At 51.3% G+C, this 15921-nt stretch overlaps 1 protein-coding gene across 7 annotated transcripts in view; it reads left to right on the plus strand.

Moving 5' to 3' along the window:
- SBNO2 (strawberry notch homolog 2) overlaps positions 1–15921 on the plus strand; it is a 64926-nt gene that overhangs the window by 24597 nt on the left and 24408 nt on the right. For 5 of the 7 annotated variants that reach the window (XM_054181629.1, XM_054181628.1, XM_054181630.1 and 2 more), the window contains one exon: positions 13648–13812. In XM_054181629.1, the coding sequence (XP_054037604.1) occupies positions 13648–13812 (165 nt within the window). Of the gene's footprint in view, positions 1–6999; positions 7366–13647; positions 13813–15921 lie in introns of those variants that run through there. The other 2 variants (XM_054181635.1, XM_054181634.1) reach the window with 2 other exon arrangements.

The raw sequence follows: 15921 nt of genomic DNA on the forward strand, positions 1-15921 counted from the left end.
GGGTTACAGCGATTCGTGTATCTCGGCAACCCGCCAGTGCTTGACTTGTGCATGCTGTCCTGGGGAAGGAGATGGAAATGTCATCTCTGACTCGGAGGGAAGCTTTGTGATCCCAGTGCATGACGTGACAGCGATTCGGTGGACACCGCCTCCCCGAAACGTTCCTGCGGCCGCTCTGGGCTGCAGTGGGGCTCCAGCCTGGCCTCGGACGGCGTAGCCTGTAGGCAGTTTGTCTCCTTACAGTGTTTTCCAGGAATACTGAAAATGGATTTAAAAGGTCTAAAGAGCAAATGACTAATGATTCTGAGGTATTTGTGTAGGAACCACTTTCTGTGGGTGGCAGTGATTGGAGGATCGTTCACGTGCCCTGGGGTTCGGGGGACCCGAGGGTCCGGAGAGTGGGAAGGCTGACGTGTTTTCCTCCAGCACTGGCCTTTGCTTCCCCCCGTCTTCTCTCCGTATTTTGTTTTGGAGGTCCTCAGCTGGACCTGCAGAGTGTAAAGCCTTTGCTGGCCTGAGGATGCCATGAGTGGGAGTTGCCACATTTCTTAAGTGCTCTGGGAATTTCATTTTAGTTGAATCATTCACCGCTGCCGCTTGGGTCTGGTGAAGAGCGACGTCTGCGTGTACCGCAGCTGAGCACCTCCTGCAGATTGGAAAAGGTGCTTCATTTGCATGGTCAGAGCAGCCTAATGTGAACTTAAACTTGTTTCCTCCACAATATTTTTGGGTTTTTGGCCTGCTGTTGGGTGATTCATCCTTGCCGATCTGTTGGCATTCTTTTATATAAACAAGTGGCTTAAACTGAGGTTTAGAAAATAGTTACATGAAGCCATATTGGGCTCTGATAGCACTTCTTGATCTTGGGAACGGTTGTCTTAAGCCAAAGTCTTGCCCAAACCCTGTGGTGTTGTCTCCTTATGTAAAAAGTCCCCTAACTGCACACATGTCCTTAGAAATCGAAGTCCTGAAGAGCAGCCGGTTTTGGTTTTCGTTGCTGCCCTCGCTTTCTGCTGTTGGTTCCTGCAGCCGGGTGCTGGTGAGTTGGGATCCAGAGCTTGTGTGCCGTAATCCAGGCATTTTTACCGTATCAGTGCTATCCTGTGTTGCTGATGGCGAGAGCTGTTAACTGCCCCAACAAACACCAAATCCAGGAGGTTTTAACTTACACTTTGGCATCTGCTGTCCCTCAGCAGGGGTGTGTTGAGCTGTAACCTGTCCCCAGAGCCTTATCATAAAAGCAGAGCAGCCTGTTGTAGAAAAGCATACCTGTCACAGAAATGGTCGCTGCCCTTAGCCACCCGGGTTTTTCTTTGAACTTCACTGTTCTGTCCTGTTCAGAGTTACTTAAAGCACAGGGCTCTGCCCACTTCCTCCTTCCCTTTGTTATCTCAAATGATCCTGCCTGTTTCTGATAGCCGATCTGTGTTTCCCTTTGCTTAACTTGGTTTACTTGCTCCTTGTGGCTATCCAGAACAGGACCTTTCTGAACGCACGGAAGCCTCCTCTTCTGACTTCGTTTGCCCTAAGTCATGCTGAAAAGTTGCCCCATCTCTTTGCAGCGCGGGCGAGCGGCTCCTGCTGGGCGGGGAAGGTGAGGACATCGCGGGTGGGCAAGGGGGCTCTGAGGAAGCTCCTTTCTCTCCTCCGTGAAGCAGCTCTGCGTATAAACACTTGGCAGGGAACTCGGGTACCCTTTTTAAAACGTGAGTTGTGCTTGGAGTGAAGGAAGGAGGTCAGTCCCGACTGATTTAGCTTGTGGGGCAGGGCGGACTTGGCAGCTCTTGGGTAGAGCCATTTGCAGTAATGCTGTAAAGGCGCAGTTACGGCCGTGTTTGATCTGCCTGTGGTGTACGGGGGCTCTTGACTGCACGTGTTAATCATAAACCAGCCCTCTTTTCACTACCAGCCCCTTGCAACCTCCTATTAATCTTTCTCGTTAAAGAAAGGGAGTGAAATTAACCTACTCTTAAAAAAAGTATTAATTTCTAAAAGTGCTTCAGTGCACGGAGCTGTGGTGATTTAAGAGAAATCAATGTAACAGTTATTAAATTATATGAAAGACTTGGTTCTGACTGAAATGAAGAGTTTCCTGGAATAAGAAACGTCCTGGAACTTCCTATCGCTGTCCTGGAGTTATGTCTATGGGGAATACAGATATTAAAATCAATTTGAAGACAATTAACTGGCTCTCGTGCCTTTGAAGCATTTTGCGAACAAGTCACTTTACATGCTCCTGTCTTTGTTTTTGCACTCCAGGGCTGGGCTTTTGACTGACTTAATTACACTTCAAAACCACTTTAGGTGAGATGCCTAACACTTCAGATCTTGGTTTAGAACAGCGAAGGCTGTGATTATAACGGCTCATCTGACCTAGTTACAGTAAGTACAGCGAAATTGTGTTGGCGATGACGGCGTGCGCTGCCTGACAGGACGGCCACGAGCACCGTGTTTGTGTGTCTGCCGCTGCCCGGCTCTCGCCGTGGCTCAGCCGTGGGGGGTGCCTGGGTGATGAAACATCAGATAACGCGCTTGATGATGCACCAGGTAACACGGCCACGCGCCCACAAGGGCTCCCAGCTCGGAGCTGCGTGAGTATTGTGAGGAAACTGGCATCAGCCTGGGCTGTTGGCACGTGTAAGGGTTTGGCTGCCTCGGGGGTGAGCTGCGTGAAGGTGAGCAGTGCTGGCGCTGGGCACAGCGGGAGCTGGTCGGTCTCTGTGCTGGGTTCACAGCCCTTTCCTGGGCTGCAGGGTTCAGGCATCAGTGCAGGATTCACCAACCGAGTGCTCGATTTGCTCTGATGGTCTGATTTAGCCACCCTGAGCTAATTACCAAGGAGGAGGGGACACATCTGGGATGCAGCCGGCATTATTCTAGAGCAGCATCTCCGTTTGGTTGGATGAACCGTCCTTTAGGAGTAAATCTTTCCGTGTCATATCTAAGAGGAGCTCTTGGGACTATCTCAGGTGGAGATACCTGTGGTTAAGTGAGAGTAATTCTGCTTTTGAGGCATAATTTGTTGTCAGTTGTGGTTGGCTGTGGATTGCAGGAGCCAGCCAAGATGCCTATGGCTCTAGAGAGGGAGTATGAGGGCCTGGCGGGCTCTGACATCTCCCCCGTTCCAGACTTGTTAGTTTTCATCTGTATTGCTACTTTCAAACGGTGATGTCCACCTCTGGGCAGGAGAGAAGGCACAGGAGGCCGTGGAGAACTGCTCCTGAAATTCTTGGCGTGTGCTGTTCTCTGCCTGCTCCCCTTCATAAAGCTGACAAAAGCGGGAAAAGTCCTGGTCTGAAACACAGAGTGCTCTTAAAAAATGCTGGTAATATAATTTAACAGCAGACCGCTGGGGGATGTTTTAAAATAGATGCTTTAATTCAAAGCAGAATCCGTCTGAGTCAGTCTGATCGAGTGAGTTTCCCCGTCTCCAGTTCTGCTGGCGGTCACTGTGTGTCCTGATCTGAAATGCGCTCAAAACTCCAGTGGTCCTGCCACAGCAGCCACCAAGAGAAATATTGCCTCCGACACAAAGACCTTCGCTCATTTTTCTTTCCCTGGCCTCGTATCTTTGTTATTCCCTGAGCCGCAGCATCTCCCTGCCTGCTGCCGCGCAATGCTTTCCTCCGGCTTTCAGCATCACCTGCAAGAGTTTACTCTCTTGCTGCCTTTCCTTTATGCTTCATGAGTTTTCCTGGTTTCTCCTTATTTCACAGAATACCAGCCTGGGAGTTCCCCCCTGGGCTTGCTCGGGGGCAGGCTGTCTCCTGCTCCTCTCCCCATCCCTCAACAAGCAGCGCTTGCCTTCCAAATCTCTGGTCTTCCAGGGAGCCGTGTGCTGGCAGGGCTGGAGGATCCAAACACCCGCCTCGCACACACTGAATTTCAGCTCTGGCTAAAGAATACCTACCAGCTGCTTCGTTATCCTTGTTCTTGGTGTCTGTTTTAAAAATAAACCATTTGTGGTCTTGACTTGTCAAAGCCTCGTGGTGCAGGCGCTCGCCGCGCACCTTGCTTCCTCTCGCTCGCTTTTGAAACTGGCGCAGGGGCTGCCCTGCGCGTGGCTGGAGCGGCTCTTGCTTCTCAGAACAGCCCAAATGCAAAGCGAAGCCTTGCGCCCACCTGGGTGAAACCAGTCGTGTCGTGGGAACAGGAAAGGCAAGGCACGGTCTGTGCAATACGTTCTCTCCCATCTTTCATCCCTCTGAAAAGAACCCAGCCCCGTTAGGACAGAGAGCAGCGTGCAGATATTCAGTGCTCTACCACCCTTTAGCTGCTCTTAGGCTTATTTTTCCAGGATATGTTGCTGGAATCTTAGTGTTACACCCTACTCCCTGCCTGGGCGTCCCTCCGGCGCGGGCAGCTGCCTGTCTGCATGGGATGGACACCCAGCAGCTCGGCTCGCAGAGACGTTCAGGGGCCCGATGGCTTTTGCCGGATCGGGAAGCTGAGCCTGGAGTGTCCTTGGACACGGCTGGAAACCCCGTTTTTTGGCAGCTAAGTGTTTCGGGAAATTTAGTCCCAAGCTCTTTGGTTGCGTGAGGGTGATGAGCTGCCAGGTCTTCTCCTGTACAGGTGTGTTACTCTAGATTGATTTGTATCTGCTTTCCTGGAAGTTCCGCACGTGCTTTCAAGAAGCGGCCAGCACGTTGAGGAAGGTGTCCTGTAGGTCAGTGATGAGGGGCGGTGGGGGATGTGGTGAAGGTTACCCAACAAAGCAACTCCCTGGGCTGTGCGTTTCAGATTTTGCTGGAAGGCAGTAAGTCAAGTTAATGTGAATGCGGGAATAATTGTGCTTTCCTGTCCCTGACTGTCAGCGTGCGTGTTTAGGAATTAATTGTGGAAAGTAGAAACGCTGTGGCATGCCTTCTCCCCTAGGACAGGTTGTTAAAATTCCAGGTGGCGGTTTCTCAGTGGGTTATCTTATCTTCTGTGATTATATTACTGTGGTCTTGCAAAATCAATTTAGCAGTCCTGGTTATCTATAACAATGTCATATATCTTACTTCCTTTTGGCGTTCCAGTTTTGTTGCCTACATTTTGCCCTATTTTGTCCACTTACAGAAAAGGAAGAGGAAATAAACCACCTGCTTTTTAAAGGCTGCATAAATAGCAAGACCTTGGTAGTCTTAGGCAAGAGCTGGTGGTTTAATCAAGGTCACACAGCAAGGCAGTCACCAGCAAGTCACTAATTAAGACATTTCAGAAACGTATTTGGTCTCTTCACTTCAAACGTATCATTAAAGCACCTATCCCAAGCTCCAGGGCACTACCAGCTAATTAAATACGATCAAATTCAGATAAAAGCAGCAGTCAAAACTCCCTGCCTTTCTGCGCCCCAAACCCAGCTGCCCACAGAAACCAAACGCTCCCTTTTCACCGCGGTTCCTGCAGATGCCTCTTCTCTAGCAGCACTCGCGTTAACTGCCGCTCGCAGCCTGCGCCGGGAGGTGGGATGTGCTGTGATAAGGTGGGATGTGCTCCGGTAACGGGAAGAGCCCATCCTCGATGCTCCGGCTCCTCCGGGGGCAAGGGCTGCGGGGGCTGCCCCTTCCCCTGAGCGTGGCACCAGCAGCCCCGGCTGCAGCCTGAGAGCCTGGGGAAAGGCATTTTTCTTTCCTGTTTGCTTATTGAAAAAAAACCACCCCTCTCCTGGACTAGGTGTTCCGCCTGACAGAACATGGATCCTCATTATTAAGAGCTATTAAAGTGTTAATCCCTGCGGAACCGCTGTGCTGCGGTGGGTTGTGCCATGTACCCAGCTGCCCTTGGAAATGAGCCCCGTTGCGGGTGGTTTTCCAGCCTTGGGACCCACCGCGTCTTCCTTGCAGTTCCTCCCTCCTCATCCCACGTCGTAAAGCAAAACTCCCCCCTCCGCTTTGTCCCCCCTGATTCCTAGAGCGGTAGGAGAGCGCTTTGTTTTCTGCTCTCACCTCTTGCAGGCCAGGTAGGGGCTTCGCTGTCTCCTGTCGCTCCAAAGTTTTGGTTTTTTTGAGAAGTGCCACACAATGTGGGATTTTCCAGCCGTTCCGGGCACGAGGCCCCAGGAGCTGTTGCAGCAGCGACGGTGGCAGGCACCAAGTGACGAGCTGCCTTTCTCTCGGAGTCGTGCCGTGGCTGCATGGAAGGACTCGGGGTAGGAATGGAGGGATGTGCAGCCAGCGGTCTCTCCCTCTGCCCAGCGGGGTCGGTGCTCCGCCAGCTTTGTCCATGTCCAACCCCTCTCCTGCCCTCTCAGACGAGCCTGGCTGGAGCTGTGCTCCCGGACACGGAGCCGTGAGGCTGGAGCAGCCCCTGGGAAAGAACCTCCCGGCCGCGCTGGGGAGAAGCAAATGGGAATCTTTTGCACCCAAAGCCGACCGAAAAGTTCTGGTTTTTCTGCGGGGCATTGGGTACTCTCGGAAAACTCACTTCTCCCTCAGGCTCGGGCTGTGCTGGAGCCAGACTTTCCTTAAGCCTACGACGACCACATCCCTCCCAGGTGTCCCTTTCTTGTGCCTTTTTCTTGTCCCCACCAGAAATTTTGCTTATTTCTGATACCAAAACTGTTAAAATTAAAAGGGAAGGCCTTGGGAAAAAGAAGGCAATGTCCCTGGACACTGAGAAACAACGATGATCTAGAAAAGTAAGTTAAGAAAACAGCTACTCCTTTTTATTTTCTAGTTGCAGTATTTGGGGTGGGGCAGATAGCGAAGACAAAAGAAAGCTCGTGGCTTTTGGGGGGGGACACCACAACCCAATTTGCGAATACTTTCATGACCTCTTTCAGTGGGATTGCTTTGTCTGAGCCCCTGAAATCAGGAGGGCAGGAGCCCCCAGCCCCAAAGCTGGGGGGGGCGGGGGGCAGGGGGGGGAGCACTGGTGTGTCCTTCGGGGGCTGAGCCCGGAGCCCTCCTGCCCCGCGCCGGCCGCGGCGGAGCTCAGCTTTGTTTACAGTGTAGCTGTGGTTGAATTACACCACATACAGTAATTCTCCTCGCGCTGCCAGTAATTTCACTGACTTACCAAGCAGGCATCATTTCCTGAAAGTCAGCCCTGTGCTTAGAGGAAGTAAGAGCACTCTCCTTCATGACTAAACGCTATATGCAAATTTCCACAGGCTTAGGACAGACGCACTGGATGGCTGTCCTTTTTTCCTCCATTTTCACTCCTTTCTTCTGCATGTTAATTTTTAAAAACCCTTGATGAGCTCTCTTCCCGGCTGTTGCTGCTTGTCGCGGTCATGAATGAAGACCTTTCTCCATTATATACTGAAAAATCTCACCTTACCGCTCCATCCGCGTCCTGCTCTGCCGACAGCAAACTGAATGCTGTGTTAAAATGTCCCAAATGCAGTTCTGGCTAAAGTTCCCATCTCTCTACAAGGTAATGCCTGCTTTTTTTTTTCTTTTTTCTTCTTTTTTCTTCCTCCTTGGAGTTCCCGGTGTGCTTTGTTTGCGAGGGCAGAGGGCTCCAGCTGCTCCCCGGGAATCGTGCGAGGGCAGCGGGGGTTTGGGGGTGCCGGCTCTGGGAGCAGCTTTACCCTGCTGAAGGTGTGAGATGTATTTTACTGAAACGTGTGGGACCCGGAGACGGTTCCTGTCGGTCAGAGCTTGGTCGGTAACTGCAAAACTCGGAGGAAGAGGAGCTGTGTGGAGAATTGATCGGTGTGTTTATGTAGTCGTAATGGCTTTCAGGAGTTTTATTTTTAAACCAGATGCTGGGTACAGAAAAGCAAGGAAGGTGCTTGCCAGCCGGAGCACTGAACCCATGAGGCTGCGAGTTTATTGCCCCGTATTTAGAAAGACTTGGGGTTTTGGCAGCTAAAAGTTTTTCTCTTAGCTATCGACTGCTTATATTGCAGCAGTTGATTCTGCCTTTCCTGAAACATAATTTGCTTAATCTGTGATTTTCGAGACACCAAATCTTTCTTGTCTGGCAGTGCAGCTTTGTTGGCGTATGCATGTTTGTGTTTGCCTGTGTGTATATATGTTGTTTTTTAAAAAAAAAAAACCCTGTCAGCTGTGTGCTGTTAGTGGGGTAATGGATAGTTATTGTGCAGAAGGAGTATTTGTTTCCTCTGTGTCTGGATTGTGAGCAAATAAACCATTTATATTGATGGCTTGATGGCCAAAATATTCTTCGGATGCGTGCTCCTTCTGTATTTAGACTTCACCTGTTCTTCCATTATTTTTAACAAAGACTTTTTTTTGACTAAAGGAACTGCGCTGTTTCCAGTGGCTGGGAGAAAGAGGTTAAGTGGTTGGGTGGTTTTCCCCTGATTTTTTTTTTTTTTTTCCCCCTGATCTTTTCTAGGGAGTTAACTCTTGGTTTTGATAACTTTTCTGTTTTGGGATAACGATAGAAATAACGTGCCGTAGCATCATCGACTGGCGATTCATTTGCACTCACAGTTTAGAAGTCTGGCAAATGGTTATCACTGATTTATCCAGTCACTCACTCGAGCATCTTCTGCTGTGAAGACCAGGCAGTGATTTGTGCTTCCCTGGCTCCTGTTCTAGTCTGTTGGGGTTATTTCAACTTCAGTGTGAAAAGAAGGTGCTGGCGAGCCCCCCCCCCAGCGGCTCTGCGTGGCCTCTGCGTCGCTGGCCCCTTATTCCATTCCCCACTCAGCAGTGACCCCGCTGCATGGGAATTGCCCTTTCGCGTTTCGTAGCCGGCTTCTATAAACTTCATATCGGACTCAGACAGTCGGTTCTGAACCGTGTTTTCCCAGTAAATATCAGGGTCTCTGTTTGTGTCTGTCCTTCTGTAACGGGAGGAACTGGGCAGAGCCTGTGCTGTGAGACGCAGCGCTCGGGGCTGAGATCTCGGAGGCAGCGCTTCGCCCGGGAGTTCGCCGTCCCGCACGGAGCGGTGCGTGACAGAGCGGGCGAAGAGGTGGAGGCAGAGCAGGTCTGGAGCGGTGCGTGACAGAGCGGGCGAAGAGGTGGAGGCAGAGCAGGTCTGCTGGCCCCCCACGGTAAAACTCCTGCTGGTGGTGATCTGCAGCGTGCTGTCTGGATTTTGGTTGTAGGCTATGCTAAGTTGGAGGTGGGGGGGGGAACCAACCAACCAAATCTGAAAAAAACACACCAAACCCCCAAAACCAAATAGTCTAATTCCAGAAATAAGATTTACGTAGAGAATGGCTGCAGAGTAGCGTTTGAAATAAAGATCCTGCCTTGCAGGAAAACTTCCATCTGTTGCAGAGATTTGACTTCGACTGAAACATGAGTGCTTTCGGTGTAAAAAACCTCTCATTTCCAATGAGAAAAACTTAAAATTCTTATTAATCAGTCTTAAGCAGGGACTTGCTTCGAATTCTGTGGGCTGAGACCGGCGACCTCTCCGGGGTGATACCACCGAGCAGCTTCTCAAGCGCGTCAGGCCGTTGGAAAAGCAGGAGCTGGCTCTGCAGCCCCCCATCGCCCCTTCCAGCTCTCGCTTGCTGGAACCTCCTCGCTCTTCGTGGTTTCTTGGGCTGTTTCTTCTACCCCTGATGTTGTTGTCTCGTTCTCAGCTACTTCTGTCTGTGCATCGGGGTCGGCACCTTTTGGCTGAGGGTCTCTTGTGGCTGGGATCAGCTGTAACTGGTATCCAAGCGTCGGTGGGTCTGGCGGTGACTTTATCCCGTTGAGGAGAGGAGTTCTTTTGCTCCCTCTGTTATTTCATGAGCTGCGTTTCTGTGGTTTAGGTGAGGAGCCTTCCTTTCCCTCGAGGAGATTAAGGCAGCAGCTCCTGTCTGCTCCATGTAAACCAGTGGAGCGATTAGTCAAGGTTTATAATGACACAGACTGTAGTTATCAGCGTGGTCTCCTATTAAATAATTACCCTGCAGTTTGTATATAAACAAGCCCAATTTACCAGGGTTGCACTGTAAGCTCTTCAGGGCGGGGATCTACCACGTTACTAGTTTTAGTGCTCTTTAGATAATGTAATTAGACAAGACAAATGGGAGACTGAAATTTGTGACTAATGCCTCGTAATACTGCAAGAGGACGGGCTCGCTGAAGTCGTTTCCAGGACGAATATTGTCCTCCCTCTGCTGTGGAGGCTCATTTCCTCTTCCCCGTTTCAGCCAGGTGCCCCGAGCAGAGGGACGGTGGTGGAGGTGGGGGAGCTGGGCCCTTTGCTGGGGGACCGGAGGGCTCGGGAAGGTGGAGGGTGCTCCCGGGGTGTCTCGGGTTGTGTCCAGTGCTTTCTCACATCCCACTGCTATCCCAGCTCGGCACCCTCCTCTCTTCGGGACCCTCGTGGGCCTCTCCAGTCTCCTCCACAGCCTCCCCGCTGCCATGCCCACGTGTTTGCAGACGTTTACTCCTGGACTGACTTCTGTGTGTGGTATTTGCGAATGAATAAAACTGCGCAGAAGTGTCTCGCCGAAGCGCAGCGATGAGACTGGGCAGGGAGCTGGGACCATCCAACTCCTCGAGGTGCTGCTGCCGCCCTCCCTGGGCGGTGAAGCCCTCAGGTGGAACGCTGTCAGTTAAATGCCGAAATGGGTCTGTGTGGCAAAGGTTTTCATAATGAAAAGAAAAAAACAAAAAAACCCCAACCCTGGCTAAACAAAGCCGAGCTTTCCTTGCAGCTCCAGCCTTTTGCTTTAGCTCTGTCTTGTCTGTAGCGGGTATCTCCCAGGCCTGCCTGTCCTTGAGAGAGGAAAAACGTGCTTCTCCTCTCCGCATGCAGATTATACTGAATGCCTTTCATCTTTTAGACTTAATATCAAGGATGGTGATGTCTCCCGCTGCCTGTTACGGACAGGAACTCGTTCTTGCAGCTCCTCATGTGACCTGAGCTCCGAGGGCTTGTTGGGAACAAGCCCCTGCTCTTCCTTCTGCCAAACCTCGTGCGACCTGTGCGAGGTGGCCAGGCCCCGGGTGTGCTTTTTTTTTTTAGGTTTGCATTCATGATCGCCCCGGGCGCCTGTGAAAAGCAGCACGTCTGTGTCTCAGGACCGGCTGCTTAACCAGCCGTTGTGCATCGCCTGTGGACACAGCACTTGGAGCGTCACGGATTTCGAGAGGGAGAGTTGTAGTTCCAGGTCCATCTCCGGAGCTGTTTGTGTCACTGTGTTGTGGTGGGAACTCAAAGGAGATAATAGCTGTTGCTTCTAGTGCTGCGCTTTGAAAGTAACTTCTTCAAAGCAATTCTTATGAGCCTCTTGATACCAGTCTGTGTTTATTCTGTGTGGTATCTGCACTGTCAGACACCCCAAGTGGAGTTTCCAGCTGCTTCGGGTCTGGCTGCTCCATTAGTCCGGTGTATCGGGTACCAGAGCAGATGGGTGAAGGACCATCTGCCTGTCCATCGCCTCTCCGTCCCGGTTGGATCTGAGGAGGTGTGGTAACGCAGGGGTGTAGATCGTGGTGACGCTCCGGAGGCTGTAGAACTCCTGCAGCTCTTGTTCTTGGGATCTTGAGTGCAGAGGAAGAAGCAGAAGGGTGGGGAGGATGCAAAGGGGGGGGCGATGGCTTGTTTCAGCAGCACAGCAGTTCGAGGTAATCGGCAAGTGTCTCTGCAGAGGACTGGAAAGTTGAGAGGGGCTGCAGACCTTGGGAGATGGAAAAAAGACCTCAATAGCATGAACAATGTTAGTTGGAATCCCACATATACCGCCCGTACCGTGCTCTGCATCAGGAGCTTGAGGCTGTGGGAGGTTCCTGCAGGACGCACGAGGCACTTCCCTGGCCAAGAAATGCCACATTTACCCGAGTGTTTTCCTACTTTCTTGAGTGTGAAACAGAGTCCTGTTCCCAGAGATCACTTAATTCTGAGATGATAAATCTAGATGCCTGCTTCAGTCTCTGAAAAGCCTTGGTTTCTGGGTAGTCCTAAAATAGCCACAGAAATACCAAGAGTAAGAGCTGCGCAGGAAGCGCTGCCCATCTGCTGCTGGGCAGACAGCAGCGGTGTCACATCAGCGCCGTGCCCGGAGCCAGCAGGAGGGTGTCCTGCACGGCAGGACCGCCCTGGCACCACAGCCCGGCGAACAGCCCTTTCTCCTTCAGCCTTCGGCCCCCCCCCAGGTAGTATTAGATGAACACAAACTTCACCCGTTGCGTTGTGCTGTGTTGCTGTTTGCCTTTGCTTTAGTGCCTCGGCGCGCCTGTACCTGAGGCTTCGGAGCAGGGACTGTCCGCTCGGGCATCAAACGAGACATATCTGGGAAGCAGGAATGTGTCTGGATGATTTTAAATGCTGTAAACCCATAACTTTTGGTAGCAACCCGGGAGGAGTCTAACCCAGCTCTTGGCCTGAAGCCCTTAGGAGCCGCGCAGGCAGGCTCAGCCCTGCATGGGTTTATGTCAGGCAGGGCTAAGTGACTTTTAAAAAAATCTTTGGCTGCCTTTCTGCCTTGTAGTAGGAAATTGGCCCTTAACTGGAAATGAACAGCGATTTCTCCTCATATCAGACACTGTGGCTCTCCTGGCAGCCGCGCTGCAGTATTACCACACTCGTTTGGGTATCGGGGCTAGCGGAGAGCTGGGGCCGCTGTGTGCTGACAGCCCGACCCTTCCGAAGAGCCGCAGAACCGAGTTGTGTTGGCACCAGGAAAGAGCCGTCGGTCTGTCTGCCCGTCCCTCTGGGGCAGAGGCATGGCTCCGGCAGGACCTGTGCGCTGGAGCTTGGTGTTTGGAAGTGTGCTGCTCTTCAGTAAACAGCAGACAAAGTTTTTCTGCTTTGAAAAAGTTTGGAAGCGGTACTTGATGTGGAAGGAGAGCTGAGGTGCGGTGCTGGAGTCAGGGAAGGTGCAGTGACCTGTGCCAGAGCTAAGGGCTTACAGAGAGAAGTGCTTTTCCGTGATGGGTTCTTGCCACCTGAAGTCTGAAAAACCAGTCGAGGAATTGATGGTAGGGAGGGGACCGAAGGTTATTTCTGAGCTGGACTCCGTGTGACTCAAACCACCATCATCACTGGGTCAGCACAAAATAAAACAATTGTAAGCTGTCTCACTGCCGGCACCAGAAAAAGAGCAAGGGCAGAGCCTGATCCTCTGCACTGGGGCACCTTCCCGTCTTGTCCGGGCTGAGGCATGCCCTTGGGAGAAGGGCTGGTAAATTTGCCAAGATTTATCCAGATGCAAATCCAGATGACACTAGCTCTCCTTCCCCCCCCTGCTCCTGGCAGGCTCGTTTGTGCACAACTTGGCATGAGGAGACTAATTTTTCCCAAAGCCTCCAGGTATGGCTGTGTTATAAATTGCAATTAAACAGCTGTGTCATTATCAGGCGTAGCAGGTACTCTGTGGGCTTCTGCGCATGAATGAGATACTCGAGGCCTTTGGGTGTTGGACTGAGGACTTTTCACCCCTTATTTTTAATCAAATACAAAGTTGAGGTGACTGATGCTTTGTTCAACACTCCTCTTTCTTCCACTCCTGTATGTAGAGGTGCCCACGGGCTGAGTTAGTCTGGAACGTGTACCAGCGCTTCTCTCCAGTCACTGTTTTTCATACGTTTTCAAGAAAACGAGATTTTAAAAGAGCCACTTAGAGCACGTCCTCATTTACAAGTTAATTTCGAAGTTTTGTGGAGCATGAAGCAGCAGAGCTGCTCGTTTAATAGCAAGAAATTAAAACTTCCTGGATGAGTAGGTGTGAGAAAAGAGCTCTCTGCTCTTCTCATCCCGCCGTCTCTAACTGTGGTCATTTCTCCCTTTCAGGATTCTTCATACCTCGATGAGCTCTCCAACAACAACTCCCTCTTCTCGTCCCCTGCGGATTCCCTCTCTGACATTGCGGATCCCAAGAACTTCTTGTCTAACGACAGTCTGAACCACGTGCCAACACTATGGGATGTAAACACGCCGCAGCAGAACCAAATAGAGGTACGGGCTGCTCCTCTTCCATCCTCCCATCAGACAATAAATACCTCAGGCTTCATCCCGCGGCGTTTTCACCAAGGATTTAAGAATCCAACCCGATTTCCCTACAGGGGTGAAGTTGCGGTATGATGATGCTGTTTTGCTCTTACCAACTTCACTCAAGGAGGGAAGGGGTGAAGTGATGACACACACTTTAGTCTCCTGGAAGCAGGAGAAAACCCGGACATCCGCAAAGGGATACGTGCACTCCTTCGGAGTGCGGTGCAGGCACTACCTCTTCCGACAGCTGTGGCAGGTAGGTGCCGCACGAGGAAGACATATCCCTGAACCGGGATTCAGCAGGTCCAGAGTGGCCTGTGGCAGGGTGCTCGGGAGTGCTGAAGAGATGGACTCCAGGAAAAACACCGTGTTGTAGATCATTAACTGTCCCCAGCAGCAGCAGCCCCCATTTGTTTATTCTCCATGGCAAATATTTCAGTAACAATGACTAAAAAAACAAACTCTGTCTCAATTTAAGACTAACCATTTGTGTTTACTTTGTGAATCCAAGTCCCTGCAAGCTTTGACATCTCCTGGTTTTCCTGGGCGGGTGATCTCCCGGCAGTCCCGCAGCAACATGTGGTTCTGTGCATTTTTACCAGCCTTCTGCCATCTGTTTTCCCTCAGCTGCTGGGGCTGAGGGACTGATTACTCACTATTGCACAACCTGGGTCTGTCGCTACGGGTAGCCACCAGCTCTGGTTGCTGGCGGAACCGATACCGTACACATCTGAACCTCTAGATCGCAGCTCTCGCAGTGCATGCCCAGCCGCGCGGTAGCTTCCCTTGCAGGTCATTCTCTTACGAAGATTGTGGGGGAAAAACACCCGACGTGAATGCCCCAGAACGCCATCTGGCACGCCCGTGCTTTAGTCACAGTTGTATTTTGAGGTTCTGTCATGTTTTTAGAGGCTGCGTTTCTCAGTTGGTAGGGTGTTTGACTGTATTTCCGTGGTGAATGCTGGCTGTTGGTCACAGCTTGGAAGTAAGAGCCTTGGCAGCGGTTCTGCTTTGAAACGCTGCTGCTCTGTGGCTCAGCGACAGGTTGGGCATTGAAGGAGCGTGGCTTGGTGGCGAGGGACCTGGGAAATGGAAGCTCCTGTCTGCCGTAGACTTTCTGTGAGACCTTAGAGCCATCACACAGATCCTCAAATCAGGCACCCGAGCTCTTGTGGAAACCGGTGAGATCTGATCACCTTTATCGACCTTTGCGGCGCCTGCTTGGCCCCCAGCGAGGCAGAGGACACGGCTGCCCTCCTTCCCGGGCGGAATGTGCTGCGGATCGAGGGCTGTGCAGGCCATCCCCACGCAGCCCGCCAACTGCGGACCAGCCTGCACTTGAGGTCTGGGAGGGGTTAGCAGGAATGGCACTGAACTGTTGGAACCAAAGAAACGGCTGAGGAATCACAGGCTTGTAAACCGGATGATTAAAAGTGCTGGAAAACAGATACATCCCCCAAGACAGAGAAGGCATGTGCCTTATTATTCCTAGTCTCCTAATAGTATTTTTTTTTACATAGTAGCCTAAATGGCTATAGAAATAGTTCAGCGGTGTCCTGTTTCTGAGCACGTGAACTCTCTTTGAGGTACTTGATGCCTAAAAAAGCTTGCAGTTTTGTGCCTGCGGAGTATACAGCAAAAAACTTAGTGGGAAAGGCCGCTCTAAATCCAGCGTAAAGAATGCAAGTGAGAAACAAATATGTGTCATGTAAGTGTGAACTAACTCGTCTGACCGTGGCGGAGCAGCCGTCTCCGGTCTCCGCGTGCTGTTCTTCACGTCCTCCCGCCGCTTGTTGTCCCGCAGAGCACTTGGGTTCAGATAAGGCCAATTAACTCCTTGGAATTCCATTTATAAACCGCTTCCTTTTGAAAAGAATCTTTAGCTATTTTAAACGTTATCTTATCTGTGTGTTCTGAAGACAGAGGTGGTTGGGGGTGGCAGGGTTTTTTTTTTTTTTGGTTGTTTTTTTGTTTCTTTCCTGAGTTTGGCGTTTCCCGAGGAGGTGTCAGTTAAGCACATCCTAGTCAGGAGACTTCCGTTTCATTTTGGCACGGGAGGTGGTAACTCACAGG

This window comes from Rissa tridactyla, chromosome 22 (genome assembly GCF_028500815.1).
Source record: "Rissa tridactyla isolate bRisTri1 chromosome 22, bRisTri1.patW.cur.20221130, whole genome shotgun sequence".
NCBI classification, from domain to species: Eukaryota; Metazoa; Chordata; class Aves; order Charadriiformes; family Laridae; genus Rissa; species Rissa tridactyla.